We start from the raw sequence: 18,211 nt of genomic DNA, 5'->3' as shown, positions 1-18,211 counted from the left end.
ATCCAAGCCCCAGCCCAGCTCCAGGGGGGGCTCAGTCCTCTGGAGTCCAGGAATCAGGGCTCAAGGGGGGCATGGCGGCCAATAGGGGCAAGACTGGGGCCTTTTCTGTCCTTGAAAACAAGTTGCCTAGAGGCAGCCCAAGCCCAGAACACAGGAAGAGGGGGACGTGGTGGGCTCATCGGGCAGGGTGATCGGGACACTGGGGCCAGCCCTTCAGCCGCATCAGCCAGGCTTCTGCCCAGACTTCTAGAAACAGCTCCTGGGGGCTTCACAGGAGCCCAGTCAACAGGCTGTGGACAAACAGGTGGAGGTGGCTGGAGGTTCTGGCCAGTACCACAGGCAGATCCGGAAGAGCAGGCTTAAAGGTCAGGTGCCCTGGCCTCCCCTCCGGGGTCCAGGGAGGAAGCAGTGGCTCAGGCCAGGCCCCAGGGCCACAGAGTGTCAGGGAGGGGCCAGGTCCATTCCTGGGAACAGGTGCCTCATCCTTGGGTGTGATGTGTCAATCCTGGAAGCAGGTGCAGCTCCCGGGTGAGTAGCTCAGGGCTCTGGCCAGAGATGGGGGAGGCCCAAGCTCAGGCCCAGTGACAGCAGGAGGGCGGGCCCCAGCCAGCCATGGGCTGGGGCCGAGCTGAAGGCTTGGTGCTTTTTGCAGAGGTTGCCGTCGGGCTGGGACTCCTGGGTTTGGGGCACCACACGGGGCTGGAGCTCTGCCACATGGTGGTGAATCCAGGAGGCATAGCTGGAGGTCAGCGTGTATACGCCAGGCCTTTTGGGGGCTCCACACGCATCACCCCAGCTCACAATGCCTGCCAGGTACCAGAAACCCTCCACGTGGCAGGAGAGGGGGCCCCCAGAGTCACCCTAGGCAGAAAAGCCACATGACAGCTGTCAGGAGCAGCCCCGGGCCTCGTCTTCCATTCCAGCCCTGGCCAGCCCATGTTTCCCAAGATACTCTCCCGAGCCCCTGACTTACCTGGCAGGCGTCCTTGCCCCCCTGCACGTAGCCCGCACACACCATGTCCTGCTGGATAAAGTGGGGCTCCTCGGGCTTGGCGTTGATGTTGTACAGGCAGTTACACGTCTCGCGGCTGATCAGGGGCACCTCCAGCTGCTGCAGGGGCCTGGGGGCCTGGAGGCTCACTGTGGGGGCAGAAGAGGCTCACCCAGGGCCACCCCCCCTGGGTCAGGCTCCCTTCCACACCTCTGCACAGCCAGCAGCCCAGCTCACCTGAGGGGGCCACGTGGCCCCATCCAGTGACGGTACATTGGAGGCCATTGGGGAAGGAGGCATTGGCGGCGGGGAGGCAGATAGGCCGGATGTTGCGGGAGAAGGTGACGGGGCTGCTGAGGCGGAGGAGTGCAATGTCGCCCTGGGAGCCCTCCTGGCGGTAGCTGTGGTGGGTGATCACCTGCGCCAGGGTGCGGACCTCGGCCTCAGGAGTGTAGGCGTCCAGCTGGTAGGCCCCCAGCTTCACCTCGTAGTCTTCCTTGCGGTGTTCCCTGCAGGCAGAGGGCAAAGGCTGGGACCCAGGGGACCTCTCCTTGTACACCCATCCCTGTTGTCCTCCAGTCCAGATTCTGACCCCAAAGGACCTCAGTTTAGGTCCCAAAACTGCATGCTAGCTTTCTCCTGTGACCTCTGACCTGTCAGCCTCCAAACTCCTGACTGGGTCATTTCAGACGACTGATAGCCTCAGACCCAACCCAAGAGTCTGTAGTTCTGGCCTGGATTGACCCCTGACCTTTGACCTCATGCCCACTTGTGACCCCCATGTCGTCTTCCCCATCCCCCTGCAGTCCAGTTGGTACCTGGGGAAGCAGTGAGCAGCTGATAGCACCCAGTCCTCAGACACGAGAGAACCGCCACACACGTGAATGGCATTGTAGGTGATGCTGACCTGCCAGGGCCAGTGGCCTTGGGCTGTGCTGTCCCCACCTGTGATGCGTGCTTGGGAGGCCATGCCGCAGGAGGCTGCTGGGAGGAAGGGGATGGGGTCAGGCCCTGAGCCCTGCCACATCTGTCTCGGAAGGTCTGATTTGAATGTGGAAGGTTGGCTCACAGAGGCCAGCTGTCCTTTTGTCCCCAGCCCACGCCTCAGCAGACACGGTCACTTCTGCCCCCTTGCTGTGCTCTTAGTTTGGCCCATTACCTCATTTGTGTCTCATGCCAGCCTCTTCCAGTCCGCTCCTTACCAGCCTGAAGATCTTTCTAAACCACAAGTCTGGTGCTCCCTGCTTAAACCCTTCCACAGCCCCCTACTTCCCTTAAAAGACATGCCCCTTCCAGTTCACCCACGACCCTGCCACCATGTCCAACACTCTTCCTGTCACACACCAGGCCGCTGGCCACTCACCTGTGGGCCTGTGCTCATCCAGGTCACTTCCTAGAATCCCTTTCCCTTCTCTCTGCCTGGCAAACTTCTACTTGCCCAGGGAGTCTCCTCAAAGGGCAGTCCCTCGGGAAGCCTGACCCGACTCTGCTGGCCGGGACGGGCATCGCCTCTCAGCGCAGAGATGGGAGCAGCACAGGGGCTCCGGGCAACTGCTTTGGGGTCTATGACTATGTTTCAACCACAGCAACCTGCACGTTCCCTGGGGACTGGGACCAAATCAGCAAGCCCCCCGGGTCCCCAGTGCCAGGCTCGGCGCACAGATGGAGGTGTGAATGAAAGGTGCCCGGGCATGGGTGTCTGTTCCAGGGTGGCAAGCCCACCTGCCCTTCCCAAGGTCACCTTCCCAGGAACAATCGAATGACCCAGCCAGGCTCCTCCTCTCCCTCCAAATTCTGGCCCTGGAGGGGCTTTCGCTTCCTTCATCTCACTGAATCCTCACTAAAGCCCCAGGAGAGACGCATCAGCTCTATCACAGAGATGAGGAAACTGAGGCTCAGAAGGGTGAGGGGCCTTGGCCAAAAGCTGTGAAGCCGAGACCGAAGGCCTGGCTGACAGCAGAGCCGGCGTGCACCGATGAAGGAGACTCTGGGAGTGTTTCCCTCAAAGTGACCTCAAGAGCCTGGGTTCAGGCCTGGATTCAGATCCCAGCTAGACTGGCTGTGTGTTCTTGGGCAAGTCACTTCTCTGCACCCCAGCTTCTTTATCCACAAAGCCAGGACTCTGGTCCCCCCTGGGAGACGGGAATAAGAAGGTGGGTAGGTGAGGCGCCCGTCAAAGGGTCAGGCGCTGGCTCCTGAGACAGACCAGCTCAATCTGCCGGCATGGCCCTCCCCTCCCCCACCCTCCCTGCAAGCCTCACCTTTGGCCCCTGGAGAGAGAGAAAGAAGGGGGCGAGTCTGCAAGGAAAAGTCCCAGACCCCTTGGCTGCAGGGAGAAGGGAGGCTGGGAGCCGGAGGAGGCTGAATCCCGGGGTGCTCGCGCCCAAGATGAGGGATGTGCCCCAGAAAAGACCGATGCCCGCCCGGCCACGCCACGCCACGCCACACCCCCGCCCCTCCCTCACTGTTCCCACTCACCCATCCCAGACCGGAACAATCCGAACAGGAGCAGAAAGGCCACCGCGTCCACTCGCCTGGGCCCCAGCCTCAGCCTCTGGGCCATGGCCCAGGACAAGGGCTCCTGGGGAGACCCCAGGCACCCAAGGAAGGGACCTAGTGTCCAAGGCCGGTTTCGAAGGCAGGATCACAGGCGTCGGGCCCAGAGGGAAGGGATCCCGGAATCCAGGCTGGGACGGGGAGGCGCAGGTGTCCAAAGCGGGCTTCGAGGCAGGCACTGGCACAGAGACGCTCCGGGTCTCCACTGCTCGCAGTGTGAACGACTCGCCAGCACGGCGCAGCCGGCCGCACAGAGCCCTCCCCCAAGAGGCGGCTCGAGGAGGGAGGCATCTACCTGCCCGCCTCTCCCCTGGCCCCGCCTTCCCGCTCAGCACCTTTCGTGCTCCTGCTGCCTCCTGACCACCTGAGTCCTCCCAGAGCCCCAAGCTGGGGGAGGGGACGGGGAGACCAAGGGGCAGCCCAGCAGGAGAGAGCCCCCTAGGCAGGACAGACACCTGCCGCCCACCTGGCCTCTCTGGTGTGTGACTGCCTCCATCTGCCCCCACCCCACAGGCTGCTGGTTCTAATGGACCAGCTATGCTCCCCCAGGGCTTGGCCCAGCTGGGGTACCCCAGGTCTCCGAGGCCAGGGCAGCGGCAGGGGCTGTCCCAGGCTAGCCCTTTCCAGGCCGTTCCTGACAGGCCTGCCTCCTCTGAGTGTGTGAGCACGCCTGCAGTGCCTATCAATGCACAAATATTTACTGAATCAAGAACCACACAAACAATTATTGAGTAATTACAAACTAATTTGTCAAGAAGGGGGCTTTGGGGGCAAATTCCCAGAGGCTCTTCAAGGAAGCACCTTTAGGGCCAAGACCTAGTGAGGTCATGAAAAGGGGTTTTTGCGGGGGACAGGGTGGTCCAGGCCAAGCCTTCTGAAGTGGAGGGTGCAGGTGGTAGAAGTTTAGGGAAAGAAGGCCTGAGGGCTAGGGCCAATGTCAAGTGGACCCTCTGTGAACCTGTGACTCAATTTCGGTCCAAGATTCATTTAAACAGGTCTCACCTCTCCTTCCCCACCAACTTTCTGGCTCGCTCTCCCAGAAGCCTGGGTGCCTGGACCTTTGAGTCAAGATTTCAGGGCTCAGGCTAGAGGTCAGGGGGTTTCCTGGAGGGGGTGAATGGGAGTGGGGGGCTGACTCTGTATGGGGTCTAAGCTGGGGAGGAGAAAGACTGGAGGTTGCAGGTAAGTTTGGGTGGAGCCTGGGGTATATTAAATGTTCGTGGGGGTGGCATCCGGGTGACTTGCTGGGTATGGGGATGTATGTCCCTGCGGGGATATAGGGGAATATTTGGGATCTGGCAGCTAAGCAAGGGCTGGTCCTTTAGGAAGTGCAGGCCCATCTCTTCAACTTCCCCGTGGGAACTTCCAGCTTCCCTCTAGATCTCCCCTCCCCCACCCTCTGCCCACCCAGAGATCTTGACCCCAGCCCCAGAGCTTATTTCTCTGCCACCCTCAGCTGGCTTCCACCCCAAGGCCCGTCCCTACCTCAGGAGTCCATACACCCTTTCTCTGAGCTCAAATACCATCCTCTCTAGGTGTCCCAATCTGTCCCCACTAGACAGGGTGCACTTAGGTGACTTATAAATCAGACTTCAATTGTGCAGTGACTTAGGGTGAAGAGGGACTGTTGGGTGAATTAGGGCAGGGAGGTACATGGGCAGGGAGCTAGGGGGAGGTAAGAGAAGGGACAGCTGACATCCCGGAGGCCCTGGGCAGGATGTAGAAGTGGTGGACCCTTGGAGGGGACAAGCATCATGGACCCTTGGGGCATCATGCATCAGGGCGTGTAAGTGGGGGGTGTCCCTGTAGGCACAGGATTTGGTAAAGGGACATCAGACTCCGGGACTGCTGGGCCTCTCCTCCCTCCCTCACCCAAGGTCCTTTAGGCTGGGGGGAGGAAGAGGAGCAGGAGGGTCCCAGCTAGGGCTGGGGACGCTGGTTCCACTGGGGAGGTGACACACACCCAGCTGGCCATGACCTCCCCCGCTCCAGGGCAGGAATGAAGGACAGCTGCCACGTTATTGGGGACACATTTCCTGGGTGCCCAAGGCCTGACTCAGGCCCCAGGAGGGAGGGCGCAATCCCTGGAGCTTCCTTTTGGTTCTAGATCCTCCGCCTGCCCCGGTGACATCACGAAGCCACGTGTCAGTGTTTATACCTTTATTGCCCACACCTCCTCTGCCCCCCAGGATTCCTAGGCCCCAAATAGCTCCACATTGGCCAATGTTGGTGGGTGGGGCGCTTTTGAGTTTCCAGGAGCCAGTTGGGCCACATTCCACCAGGAAGCACATTCCTCCGGGAAGCTGGAGGGCTGGGGTGGGGAGGGGGAGAGGAGGAAAAGGGGAGGTGACCCTGAGACCCAGGCTTCTCAGCTCTGCAGGAGGAGGAGCAGCAGCAGCAGGAGCAGAGCAGCCTGGGGGGAGCCGGAGGCCCCCGCCATTTCCGCCGAGCAGAGGTTGCTGCCCTCAGGGAACCAGTAGGGAGAGCCACTGGGAGGCAGGAAGTGGGCCTCCCCCACTGTCTGGGAGATCCAGGCCTCTTCCGGGCCAATGGAGGCAAACAGCTCCCGGCTCCCTCGCACAGCCAAGCCCGCGAGGACCCAGGAGCTTCCTCCGGTCTGGCACAGGAGGAGGGGCGCTGAGGCCACCTGCAGAGTCAAAGCCAGGCCAGAGGAGTCTGTTACCCTTTGGTTGCCGGCCTCTGGGCCCAGCCACCAAGCACTGCTTCCTTAGCCACCTGGCAGCTGGTCTCTTTCTAGGGACCAGATTTTCCCCTCCCAGGACCGGGGTGCCCAGCCCCAGTACCTCACACCTGTCCTCCTGCCCCTCTGCATACAAGACACAGAGAGTCCCAGGCGACAGAGTGCCCTGATAGAGGCACTGACAGAGTCGGGGTGTCAGGATGGAGACGGCAGCAGCCACAGGTACTAGAGAGAGGAATGACGGTTGTCCCAGGGTTCTGACCTCCAGACACCCCTGCCCCAGGGCTCCTGGCCCCTGCCCCCTCCACTCACCTCGGTCCTGTGGGTCCTTCCAGCCCAGCACCCAGCAGCTGGCCCCTGGGGGGATGCCGCCTGGGTGGAGGCAGATGGGCAGGGCTGACGGGGAGGGCTCCACCCGGGAGCCCAGCTCCAGGAGGGCCAGGGGTGGCCGAAGTCCCAAGTGTCGGGGCAGGCGGATGCTGATGACCAACCGGGACACCTGGTGGCCCTGGGGGAGGGGGCTGGCCCCTGCCCGGCCCAGGTACACTTGCATATAAGGCACCGTCGTAGAGCCTGGCCTGTTGGAACAAGGTCCAGTGTCACGTGCTGCTTCCCCCATAGCTGGTGAGGTCCTTCCCAGCCCAGGAGAACGGGTGGTGTGACTCTCCAGGGCCATGCCACCAGCTCCTCCATTACTCCTCCTTCCAAACCTCCCCTGTCTCCAACTCCACACAGCAGTCTCCCCTGTGCTGGAAGGAGGGTTCCTTTGGCCCACCTCCCAATCCGTCCCTCTCCAATCTCCTGCTCAGGAGATGGGTGAGACCCACCTGAGGACACAATGAGTGGCTGCCAGGACCCAGCCTGGGGCCACGAGGACCCCAGTGCAGACTCGCTCACCGGCCACATGCACCTCTGCCAGCCAGGGCCACAGGACCCCCATCTCAGCAGGCTCTGGCCGCAGGCCACAGGCTAGGCAGAGGAGAGGGCCACCTCAGGGAGGGCCCCACAGCGCCCGCTGAGGCCCCTGCGTGGATCTGTGCACCCCAGAAACCCAGGGTCCCCCCACTATGGTGGTTCTCTGAGCTCCTTCCTCACCACCGTGGTCTGTGGGGGGGGGACAAGCCTGTGACTCAGTCTCTTCCCCCTCCGGACCCCAGTCCCAGGCCAGCTGGTCCTCCAGGTAGGCTCCCCGGGTCACATGGCCGATCCATGGGCCGTGGGGCTGCAGTGGGGAGAAGGCTCGGGGCCGCAGGCAGTCACTCGAGGGGTCGCTGATGCCGGCCAGGAACCAGGTCCCCGCCTCCCGGCACAGAAGGCTCCAGTGCGAGTCATTCTGCAGCAAGAAGGTGTGTGTTAGGAGCCTCTTTGTGTGTGTGTGTGTGTGTGTGTGTGTGTGTGTGTGTGTGTGTGTGCAAGCAAGAGGAGAGCAGAGCCCCTGGGGCTCCTCAGGACCCGACCCTCCCGAACTCGGAGGGAACGAGTCCCACCTGCTCCCAGCAAGGCAGCAATAGTAATTCCTACAGTTCAGCCTTCGCTTGAGGGTTCCTAGCATCCTTCCTAAACCCAGGGGCGGGAGGAGACCCTCAGACCATCTCAGGGCCTATCCCGGCCCCCTCCCACAAGCCCAAGTCCTCCAAGGCCAGGCCCCGCCCCCAGCGCGTTCTGTCCCCGCCCCGCCCCACACAGACTCCGCCTCCGCTCCTTCTCCGCCCTGTTCCCAATCCCCCAGGCTCCGCCCCCAGCTCCCGCGTCCTCTCGGGTCCGGCTCCGCCCCGCCTCCCGCAGGCCCCGCCCCGCCGCTCACCCAGCAGCGGTCCGCCTCCTCCTCCTCCTGGTAGGCGGGGCAGAGCGCGTGCGGCGGGTCTCCCGGCGGCGGCACGGACGCCCCCTGGCGGCCGTACAGGCAGTGACACCACCAGCCGCTCAGCAGCTCCGCCTCCAGCAGCGCGCTGGGGCCCGGCTCCGGCTCTGCGAGGGACGAGGGCGGGAGCCCGGGCTGCGGCGGGTCCCGTCCCCTTCCCGGCGCCCCGCCCCGCGCCGGGCCCCTGCTCACCCCCGCGGCCCCAGCGAGCCAGGCGGCAGCGGCTCCCGGGCAGGAAATAGTGTTCCGGGTGGGGAAGGCACACGGGCCGCGGGGCCGCGCTCAGGTTCACGGGCGCGCGCAGCTGCAGCAGCGCCAGGTCCGAGGCGTCGTCCCACGAGGCGTTCTCGTGCGGCACGAAGCGCGCCACCCGCTCCGCGCGCGGGCGCGAGGGTAGCAGCACGCGCCAGGCGTCCAGGTCGAGGGGTGGGTAGTCGGAGCTGATGTGACTGCGGGAAAGGGAGGCAGGAGTCGAGGGCCGGATCCCGCGGCCCGCTCGAACCCCGCCTGCCTGCCTTAGACGCGGGTATCTACAGGCTGAGGTCCTGCCTCCCAGGCTGGAGCCCATGCGTTCGGACCGCACACTCAGACCTCCGCCTCCTGGGTAGATCTTGCACTATCCTTCGCGCCCCCATCTCCTTCCGGGCTGGAATCTGTACCTCCAACTCGCACCCGGCCCTCTACAGCAAGGTGCCTCCCATCCCCACCCACTCCGGAAAAAGGCTGGGCTGGGTAGATGTTGCCTCAGGCTCATGGGGTTAGTGCAAGAATCTGCCCAAGATGTGGGTTCTCACTCACTCCGGAAAGCAGCTGGCAGGTGCCAAGACCCAGCTCTCCGACACCAGTACCCCATGGCAGGCTCTGGAACCTGGCACCATCACCTGGGCCTCCCAAGGCCAGGTCCCTGGCCGCGGGGCTTTCCCGCACTCTGAGAGGTGAGAGGCCTGGGTCAGGGGGCCTCCTGACCCCGGGCTCACCCTCCAGCATTCCCTGCCCCGACTCTAAACCTCCCATCTCCAGGTCACACGCCAAGGTCCTGCCCCCTCACCTGGCAGGGCGATGGTGCAGTTCTCCTCCGTGGGCTCCGGGGGGCTCGGCTGGGGCTCCTGATGTTGTACAGGGAAGACGGGCCCGGGCTCTGAGCCCATCACCTGTTCCCGGATCCATGCCTCATAGGGAGCCACAGCAGTGAAGACTCCGGGGCGATTCCTCCGTCCACAGCCAAAGCCAAAGCTGGTGATGCCCGCCTGGAACCAACGGCCGCCTTCCTCACAGACCAAGGGCCCTCCAGAGTCACCCTGATGATAGATGCCTCCATGTCAGGGGTACCAGCCCAGGGACCCACCAGTTCAGACTGGGCCTCCTCACAGAGGGTCTTACAGTACAGCCACCACCTCCTAGAAGCCTTCCTTGGTTGTGCCTTATCCTGTATTTGTTATATACAGCCCTATCCCATGAGCAGCCAAAGCCCAGGGCACCAAGCTATTGTGTTAAAAGCCATTCAAAGGGGTCCTGCAGATCCCACTCAGAACCAAATGACTGTTGTTCAATAAACAGTTCAAATAAACCCTGTTTTGGGTTTCTAGGTTGATCCAATCTTGAGTATATCAGAGGGAGTGGATATAGCTCAGTGGTTTGAGCTCTTGCTTCCCATGTACAAGGTCTCAGGTTCAATCCCCAGTACTTCCTAAAAAAATAATAAAAAATAAAGTAAATCAGAGATGCTGGCCTGCAAGAGAAAGAGGCTATTGGAAAATAGGCAGTCTAAAAAGCAGCAAGATGGGAAGTGGATTTGGCTCAATGGATAGAGTGTCTGCCTACCACATGGGCCTCCTGACCCATGTGATGAGCTGGCCCACGTACAGTGCTGATGTGATGAGGAGTGCCCTGCCATGCAGGGGTGTCCCCCGCTTAAAGGAGCTCCACACACAAGGAGTGCAACCCGTAAGGAGAGCCACCCCGTGCGAAAGAAAGTGCAGCCAGCCCGAGTGGCACCGCACACAGAGAGCTGACACAACAAGATGACGCAACGAAAAGAAACACAGAGTCCTGGTGCCGCTGACAAGAATACAAGCGGACACAGAAGAACACACAGCAAATGGACAGAGAGCAGACAGCTGGGGCGGGGGGAAGGGGAGAGAAATAAATAAATCTTTAAAAATAAATAAATAAGCAGCAAGAAGGGACAATTTGAAAGCAAGGAAGTACACAGAACTACAATGAATAGACACTGAAACCGCAGCTCTGGGGCCAGTTAGTACTCCTTGAGGCACTGCCCAGAAGGCATCTCTGTCACCCAGGTCAAGCTGGGAGGAGGGTCACAGAGGCTCAGAATCATCTAAAGCTGCACTGTCCCAGATGCTAGCCATTAGCAATAGGTGGTTATTTAATTTTAAATTAATTAAACACATTAAAATTTCAGTTCCTCTGTCCCACCAGTCACATTTCAAAGGCTCAGTGGGCACATGTGGCTAGTGGTCACCAAACTGGACAATGTAGGTATAGAACATTTCCATCATCACAGAAAGTTCTATGGGACAGAAAATTTGAATTGTATGCAACCCTGTTCAAGAAGGCAGGGGATTATGCCTATGAATCCTGAGGCCTCAGAATTGGGAGGGACTCTGAAGGCCATCAAGCTTGAATCTCTGCCACCACCAACTCCACCACCACCAAGCATGCTTGTGTACCCTCAAAAATGTGTTTCATTTGCAAAAGGCCTCTGGGCAAAATGGTTAAATTACACTATGGTTTGACCTTCGGCTACTTATCTAGAAAGTTCCTTTCTGTGAAGTATTAATTTATGTTTTCCACAACTATTTATTGAGCACCTACCAAGTAACAGGTGCTATGCTATGGACTGAAATGGGGGATAATAATAATAGTAATAATAGCTAATAGGTATTTAGCTTTTATGAAGGTCCAGACCCTGCTCTAAGTGCTTTTAACATACATGAGTTCATTTAATCCTCATGGCAACACTCCAAGGTAGATAACATTATTATGTCCATCTTCCAGATGAGGAAATCTGGGCACAGGAAGGTTAAGTCACTTGGCCAAGTTCACACAGCTTCTAAGTGGTGGTTCTGGCTCCTAATCAGGCAGACTCACTGGAATCTGGCATTTAACTGCTGCACTGAACAGCCTTAAGTAGCTGTGGCACTTGTTTTGCCCATTTCTTTTTTTCTTTTTTAAAAAATTTTTCTATGTTTTGCCCATTTCTAATCCTCACTTCCCCGGAGCAATTGTACCCTCTTTTTGCATATGAGGTTCAGACTGACAAAAGATGGGATTTGTCTGTTCCTCATGCTGCTTCCTGTTGGGTAGGGCTCTGCTGGCCCTGACAGGCTCACCTGGCAGGTGTCCCTGCGGCCCTCTGGGTAGCCAGCACACAGCATCCCTGGCAGGAGCTGGAAGGTGAGGTTGAAGGGGCCAGGCCGACTGTACAGACACTGGCAGGCAGTGTCTCCCAGCAGCCTTAATTCCACTTCCTGTAGTGCCCAGGGGAGAGGCAGAGGGTCTGGGAACAGAACAGAAAGCAGGGACTGTAAACTAGGATGTAACCCCCAGTCCCCCAGGGCTTAGCTTTGTCCCCTCCAGCTACCTTCTGGATACCTCTATCTAGATATCCCATGGCACCTCAACCCACCACTTCCAAAAACGATCATCATCTCCTCCTGCTCTTATCTCTTCTTCCTCCACCCTCATCTCAGGAATGGCTCCATCAAGTACCCTGTGAGAGCTTCCATGAATGGTTGTGCAGGTTGTGCACTATACACAGGTACCCAAACAACAAAGGATGTGTGTAGAGGCTGAAATCACCAAGCCCTGAGCCCTGACCTGGTGTTGGCATTGGTCCAGAGGGGGTATACCCTTTTCTTAAAAACTAGATGTGGCCCTGTAGTGCATTGCCAAACATGGACTCTGAGTGTCATCCCTGGCCCCCTCTCAACTCCTGGTCCCCAGTCCGTTCCCTCATTGGTTAACTTCTCATTGGTAACTTAATGGCCCAAGTTCAGGTGGTATAACCTTAGGCCCAGGTGACTGTCCCCACCTCCCTCCTGGCTTCTCCCCCAATCCACCCTTCCCTTGCTGCTCCAAAGGAATGTCTCTAAAGCTCAGGTCTGATCTTACCAAGAAAAATAAACAGATCCCAATGTCTAAACCTGGGACCTCAGCCCTTTCCTGGGGTGAACTTGCTTTTGAAGGAAATGAAGTCTAAGGATCCAGAAAGGGATGGAGGAAAGTATAGGCAGAGCTTCCCTTCCCACTTGGAATCCTGAGAGCTCGGGTGGCAATTGAGGTGTACCTGAAGGTCAACCAGGGAGGTTCAGGGACAGTTCTGGGGATCCCTGGGAGTTGTGGGGTTCTCTGGCCCTCAGACTGACTTTCAGGCCTTCACGACTCAGCCCCAGCAGCTTTTGCAGCCTCCATGGCCTCTGGCCTCTGCACTCCAGCCAGGCAGCCTGGCTCTTGTCCATCTCCTGCACCTCACGTGGCTCCCTGAGGTGGTCTCCATCTCCCCCAACTTTGCTGCAAGGGCAGCTTATCGCCTCTCACAAAACCTCCCCAGAAATCTCTCACTCTGGGCACCTACTGTTAGAGTGTGGCCTGGCCTCACCCTCCTAGACTTCCCAGATGCTCACAAAGACACTTCCTCAACATCTCCTCCAGGAGTCCCCTCCCCCAAGCCTCCAGCACTGGCACAGGTCTGCTCCCAGCAGGTGTGGAATAATTTGGGGTCTTGCTACCGTGGAGAGGCAGCATTGGATGATGGGAAATGGACCAAGTATGTTCATTACTGAATGTATTATTTGCCTACTAGGATGTAAGCTCAGAGAAGGCAGGGGAGGTAGTTCCATTTGCTGATGTATCTCCAGTGCCTAACCCAGTGCCTGGCAGGGACTCAAGAAATAACCATTAAATGAATGAATGAATGAACGAATGTGAGCAGGAGGTGGAGGACTAGAGAGATGTATGGAGAATCTAATGAAGGAAGAGGGGACAGGAGGAAAGGAGGGCAGGAACCGACATGTTCGGAACAGTTACTGTATGTAGGTGCTGTGCTTTAGTGCTTAAACATGGATGACCCAATGCCAGGCACTACGGTATAAGTTTTTTTATTTTTTATTTTTTTAAGATTTATTATTTTTATTTATTTATTTCTCCAGACCCCCTCATTGTTTGTACTGGCTGTGTCTGTCTTCCATGTTTCTTTAGGAGGCACCAGGAGCCGAACCCAGGACCTCTGATGTGGGACGGAGGCACCTAATCCCTTGAACCACCTCCGTTCCCTTACGCTATAAGCTTTCTATAAAGTGGGTGCTACTATTTTCCTCATTTTACAGAGGAGGAAATAGACTGGGTGAAGGTAAGTGCTTTGTCTGAAAGTGCAGAACTGGAATGAGAACCCTAGTTGGATCCTAAATGCAGGAAAGAACACACTGGAAGGAAGGGAAGGGTGAAGAGAGAATGGGGGTGTGTGTGACTCATCAGCCCTAGCCTGACAACCTGGACTGAGGAAGCTGGATGGAGAAAGGAGGTGCGGGGGTTACTGGTGGCCAGGGAGAAACTCGCCCCGAGGCCCCGCCCCGAGCCCCGCCTCCCGAGGGCCCCACCTCCCCAGGCCCCGCCCCGAGCCCCGCCTCCCGAGGGCCCCACCTCCCCAGGCCCCGCCCCAAGCCCTGCCTCCCGAGGGCCCCGTCTCCCCAGGCCCCGCCCCGAGCCCCGCCTCCCGAGGGCCCCGTCTCCCCAGGCCCCGCCCCGAGCCCCGCCTCCCGAGGGCCCCGTCCCCCCAGGCCCCGCCCCGAGCCCCGCCTCCCGAGGGCCCCACCTCCCCAGGCCCCGCCCCGAGCCCCGCCTCCCGAGGGCCCCGTCTCCCCAGGCCCCGCCCCGAGCCCCGCCTCCCGAGGGCCCCGTCTCCCCAGGCCCCGCCCTGAGCCCCGCCTCCCGAGGGCCCCACCTCCCCAGGCCCCGCCCCGAGCCCCGCCTCCTGAGGGCCCCGTCCCCCCAGGCCCCGCCCCGAGCCCCGCCTCCCGAGGGCCCCACCTCCCCAAGCCCCGCCCCGAGCCCCGCCCTCTGACGGCCCCGCCCCCACGGCCCCTCGGGGGCGCGCGGCGCGCTCACCCGCCTCCTGCACGTCCCCCCAGCCGGTGGCCCAGCAGGCGGTGCCGTGAGCGAAGCGGTGCGAGGCGCGGGGCAGGCAGACGGGCCGCACGGCGGGGCCCAGGCGCGCGGGCGAGGCGAGGCGCAACAGGGCCAGGTCGGAGCCCAGCTCCACGCGGCTGTAGTTGGCGGGCACCAGGATGGCGGCGACGGCGCGGGCGTGCGCGCCTGCCGGGGGCGCGTCCTGGGAGTGCACGCCCAGCAGCACCGACCACTCGGCCGCGGGCTCCAGGGTCCCGTTCCTGCGCCGAGGCCCAGGCGGGGGGCGGTTAAGTTGGCCCGAGGGAGGGGGCAGACCCTCGGGGGGGGGGGGCGGGGAAGCCGAGAGGGTCCGAGTCGTTAGAGGTCAGATGAGATGGACCGTCAGAGGGAGAGGAGCGAATCTCCGTGGAGGTGGCGATTGGTGGCCTTGGGCGCAGGGATGGCGTGGTGGGACGGAGTCCGCCAGCAGCCTCGCCCTGCCCCGAATCCTGAGGCCCGACCAGGGTCTGCCTTTGGACCCCTGGCGGGCGCGGCGGGAAGGGGGGGGGAGAGGCGGGGCAGCTCCTCTCCAAGTTAGCCTTGAGGCCGGCGGGGTCCAGCTGCGGGCCAGGCTTGACCTTCGCAGGTGAGAGGGGCTGAACAAGGGCGGATACTTACTCCACGAAACAGTGCGCGGCAGAGAGGACCCAGGAGGGGGCGATGAGGGAGCCCCCGCAGACGTGGCCCCCTCTCTGATGCAGGCTCACCTGCCACGGCCAGGCGCCCGGCTGCGCGGCGGAGCCCCCCATGATGCGGGCAGAGGGCTCAGGGCGCCCGCAGTCTGCAAGGGGGCACCCCGGGGGTCAGGGCCCACCCTCTCCTCCCACTCCAGGGGTCCAAGGATAAAGCCCCGTGCCCCACCCGCTTCAGTTTGCCCCTCTGAATAAAGAACAGAGAAGACCTAGACACGTCTCAACCCCCTCCAGCCTCAACCTCCTTGAAGACCCCAGGACCCCAGGCCTCTTCTTACCCAGATCTTCAGGTTCGTCTTGGGAAGGGTTGCAAGCCAGGAGGCAGAGGGTAAAGGAAGGCAGACATTGGCCCTCCATCCCCTGCCACTGCCCAGCCCCATCTTCCTGCTATCCAGCCCCCCCCCCACCTTCCCCTACCTCAATTCCCTGCCCTTTCAGCACCCCCTGCCAGCACCCATGTCACCCGTCCTGTCTTCTCTGCCTGGCTCGTGACTTTCTCCCAGTCCCGCTGACTTACCTGGGTCCCATGAGGCTCCAGGGCTGGGGCCGAGGGCTGGGAAGAGAGAGGCAGGAAAGGCTGGGAACCCGCGCAGGTGGTGTACGGAGCCTCCCCAGCTCTCCGGCCTCCTTTCCCCCTCCTCTGACACACCCTCTCTCCCTCTGGACACCCCACTCCCCACCAGATCCCAGGCATCCTGTTTTCCATCCCCCAGGTGTGAGGACTCAGGCCCCTTGCAGTCATTCCTGGCCCCCCAAGGTTACCAAAGATCAAAAGAGGAAAGAGCAGGTGCTGGGACATGGCACTCTGGAGCAGGTCGGAGGCACAAGGGATGGGTGAAGGTCCGTTCCCTGCCACCGCTCTGGCCCTGCCCAGGCAGCCCGTGACTCCCGATGGTCCCAGGAGCAGCCCCACCCTCCCTGGCTGGAGCCCATTTCTGGGAATCTGAGAGGTTCTGGGGCTGGAAGGGGGAAGTGGGGAGCCCAAAGGCCCCAACCAGAGCCCAGTGCGCATCTCACATCTCTGGTGGCTAGGGTGGGGGCTGGGGGATAGGCGGGTGTCCTAGCTCCCAGATACCTGGGGGGCGGGGTAGAGGAAGTGGGCAGAGGTGGAAGTAGAGGACAGTGGGTGGAGTGGGGGAGGCCAGTGTCCTGGGTCTTTTGTGAGCCTTAGCCCTTGGGACAGAGGAGGGGGCCCTCGTGGGCATGACTCACCTGAGACCTCACCTCTGTTCGGGGTGTGGCTGCCCCAATGGCCTGGCCTATTCTTCTCACACAGCTCTGGTTACTGGACTTACTGGCCACGTCCGGGACCGGGGCCCTAGGGAATTCAATCCCATAGCAACAAAAGGATCACAGATTCCGGCAGATTGGGCAGGGTGTAGGGATTCTGGGAGGGGGCCGGGCAGGCTGGCAAGGCTGAACAGGACTTCAGCCCTTTTTGTGTCAGGGCGAGTATGCACCAGGCTCTTCTGCTTCCTCTTTGGGTGACCTCGGACAAGTCACTCAGCCCCTTGGTATAGATCCATGCGAAGATGGTCAGGAAACGTGGCACCTCCGCGAGGAAGGGAGGAGAGTTTCATGAAGGAAGGTATGGGCAGGTTGAAGGGAAACCCACAGGGATGGGGCAGCACCCTGGGGTTGGCAACAATGAGAGCCCCTACTAGTCCCAGAGTGGAAGGAGCTCCGGGAGAGGTGCTGGAACCCAGGAAGAGCTGCAGCTGGAGGAGGGGTCTGGGCCTGGTGGCTTTGCTAGAGGAGGGACTGGTAGAGGAATGCAAGCTTAATCAACCTGTGGCCCAGCAGGGAAAGAGCTGGGGAGTTAAAATCCCTAGCAACCTCTCCTCCTACCCTCTGCTCACCTGTTAGAGCCTCCTGTTGCCTGAAACTAGATGCAAGGGAGCTTACGATGTGGTCCATCCAGAGCCCCCTCTGGGAGGAAACTATCAGTGGAGGAAGGTAGAGAGTGAAAAGGGAGGGTCAACGAAAGACTATCCACACATGCGCGTCTATCTTCTCGCGAGTAATAGCAACTAATAACATGATTCTCTTCATCCAACTTCTGTAGAAAACAGTGGCCTGGGCAATGCCACTTGCTCATACTGTATTGGGTGGGGCAATCCCAGGGCAGCAAGAGGGAGAAAAAAGAAGTGGGACAGAGAGGGAGGAAATGCAGGTGCAGCAGTGGACTGGCCTCAACCACTAATCTTGCAAGCCCTGGTTAGTCCTCAGCGAGTAATGACGAAGGTGAACTGAGAGCGTCCGAAGCTTCGAGCCGGTTGTCACAAATGGTGACGACTTCAGACTTGTTCGCACAATCCTGGGGTTACATGGAGCTTGCCACTTTGGTCAGCATTTGCCCCTCAAAGGATAAAGAACCGGTCGTTCATTCAGCAGGCACTGAGAAAAATGAGGGAAAAGAAGAGAGAGAATGCCTAGTGATTGCTAGTGATGCTCACAGTTTAGGTCTCAGGATCCCTTTCCATTCTGAAAAGTTATTGAGGCATCTAAAAAGTTTTTCCTTATGAGGGTCATAGCTACCAATATTTTCTGTATTTGAAATTAAAACTGGGAAAAGATTTAAAGGATGTATTAATTCATTTAATAATAAAAATGTGGTATACATGCATGTAAATGATTTCTTTTATGAAAATTACTTTCTTTGTTCGAATTTTTTAATTTAAATGCCTTTTTTTTTTAAAGATACATAGATCACAAAAAATGTTACATTAAAAAATATATGGGGAAGTGGACTTGGCCCGGTGGTTAGGGCGTCTGTCTACCACATGGGAGGTCCACGGTTCAAACCCCGGGCCTCCTTCACCGTGTGCAGCTGACCCATGCGCAGTGCTGATATGCGCAGGGAGTGCTGTGCCACACAGGGGTGTCCCCGCATAGTGCAGCCCCACCCACGTGCAAGGAGTGTGCCCCGTAAGGAGAGCCGCCCAGTGCAAAAGAAAGAGCAACCTGTACAGGAATGGCGCTGCACACACGGAGAGCTGACACAGCGAGATGATGCAACAAAAAGAAACACAGATTCCTGTGCCGCTGACAACAACAGGAGTGGACAAAGAAGAACACGCAGCAAATAGACACAGAGAACAGACAACTGGGGTGGGGGGGAGGGGATAGAAATAAATCTTTAAAAAATATATATATATGAGGTTCCCATATGCCCCACTCCCCAACCCCCCACTCCTACATCAACCTTTTTCATCAGAGTGGCA

General features: G+C 59.5%; 2 protein-coding genes across 3 annotated transcripts; both read right to left on the bottom strand.

Annotated features, from left to right (window-relative positions):
- Nucleotides 1-423: 423 nt before the first annotated feature.
- PRSS8 (serine protease 8) lies at nt 424-3,676 on the bottom strand. 2 transcript variants are annotated; one of them, XM_004479421.4, is made up of 5 exons: nt 3,470-3,676; nt 1,810-1,975; nt 1,229-1,500; nt 974-1,140; nt 424-861 (listed from the first exon to the last, which is right to left on the bottom strand). In XM_004479421.4, exons 1-5 carry the CDS (start codon nt 3,552-3,554, stop codon nt 538-540), a joined length of 1,014 nt encoding a protein of 337 aa, XP_004479478.2. In that variant the 5' UTR covers nt 3,555-3,676; the 3' UTR covers nt 424-537. The 2 variants fall into 2 exon arrangements, with proteins under 2 accessions (XP_004479478.2, XP_004479479.2); XM_004479422.4 differs by having other exon boundaries at nt 1,810-1,972.
- A 1,951-nt stretch (nt 3,677-5,627) lies between these two features.
- PRSS36 (serine protease 36) lies at nt 5,628-15,344 on the bottom strand. The gene is made up of 13 exons (XM_004479461.4): nt 15,266-15,344; nt 14,914-15,076; nt 14,236-14,516; nt 11,463-11,629; nt 9,158-9,407; nt 8,908-9,037; nt 8,302-8,558; nt 8,053-8,216; nt 7,344-7,581; nt 7,076-7,217; nt 6,561-6,826; nt 6,352-6,473; nt 5,628-6,194 (listed from the first exon to the last, which is right to left on the bottom strand). The coding sequence occupies exons 1-13, from the start codon at nt 15,342-15,344 to the stop codon at nt 5,916-5,918; spliced, it is 2,538 nt and encodes an 845-aa protein (XP_004479518.3). The 3' UTR covers nt 5,628-5,915.
- Nucleotides 15,345-18,211: the final 2,867 nt, after the last annotated feature.

This window comes from Dasypus novemcinctus, chromosome 23 (genome assembly GCF_030445035.2).
Source record: "Dasypus novemcinctus isolate mDasNov1 chromosome 23, mDasNov1.1.hap2, whole genome shotgun sequence".
In the NCBI taxonomy this organism is placed as follows: domain Eukaryota; kingdom Metazoa; phylum Chordata; class Mammalia; order Cingulata; family Dasypodidae; genus Dasypus; species Dasypus novemcinctus.
This window is presented reverse-complemented; position numbering and strand designations above follow the sequence as displayed.

Bases quoted from the DNA above. Each gene is read 5' to 3' on its own strand.
- PRSS8 (XM_004479421.4), bottom strand. From the start codon at position 3,554: ATGGCCCAGAGGCTGAGGCTGGGGCCCAGGCGAGTGGACGCGGTGGCC. The intron at 1,976-3,469 runs GTGAGTGGGAAC...CCTTCCTCCCAG, and splicing joins ATTGTTCCGGTCTGGGATGG to CAGCCTCCTGCGGCATGGCC. The intron at 1,501-1,809 runs GTACCAACTGGA...CTCTGCCTGCAG, and splicing joins GCTGCTCACTGCTTCCCCAG to GGAACACCGCAAGGAAGACT.
- PRSS36 (XM_004479461.4), bottom strand. From the start codon at position 15,344: ATGGAGGGCCAATGTCTGCCTTCCTTTACCCTCTGCCTCCTGGCTTGC. The intron at 8,559-8,907 runs GTGAGTGAGAAC...CCTTTCCCGCAG, and splicing joins CCTGCCAGCTGCTTTCCGGA to TCACATCAGCTCCGACTACC. The intron at 7,582-8,052 runs GTGAGCGGCGGG...TTCTTGCTGCAG, and splicing joins AGGAGGCGGACCGCTGCTGG to AATGACTCGCACTGGAGCCT.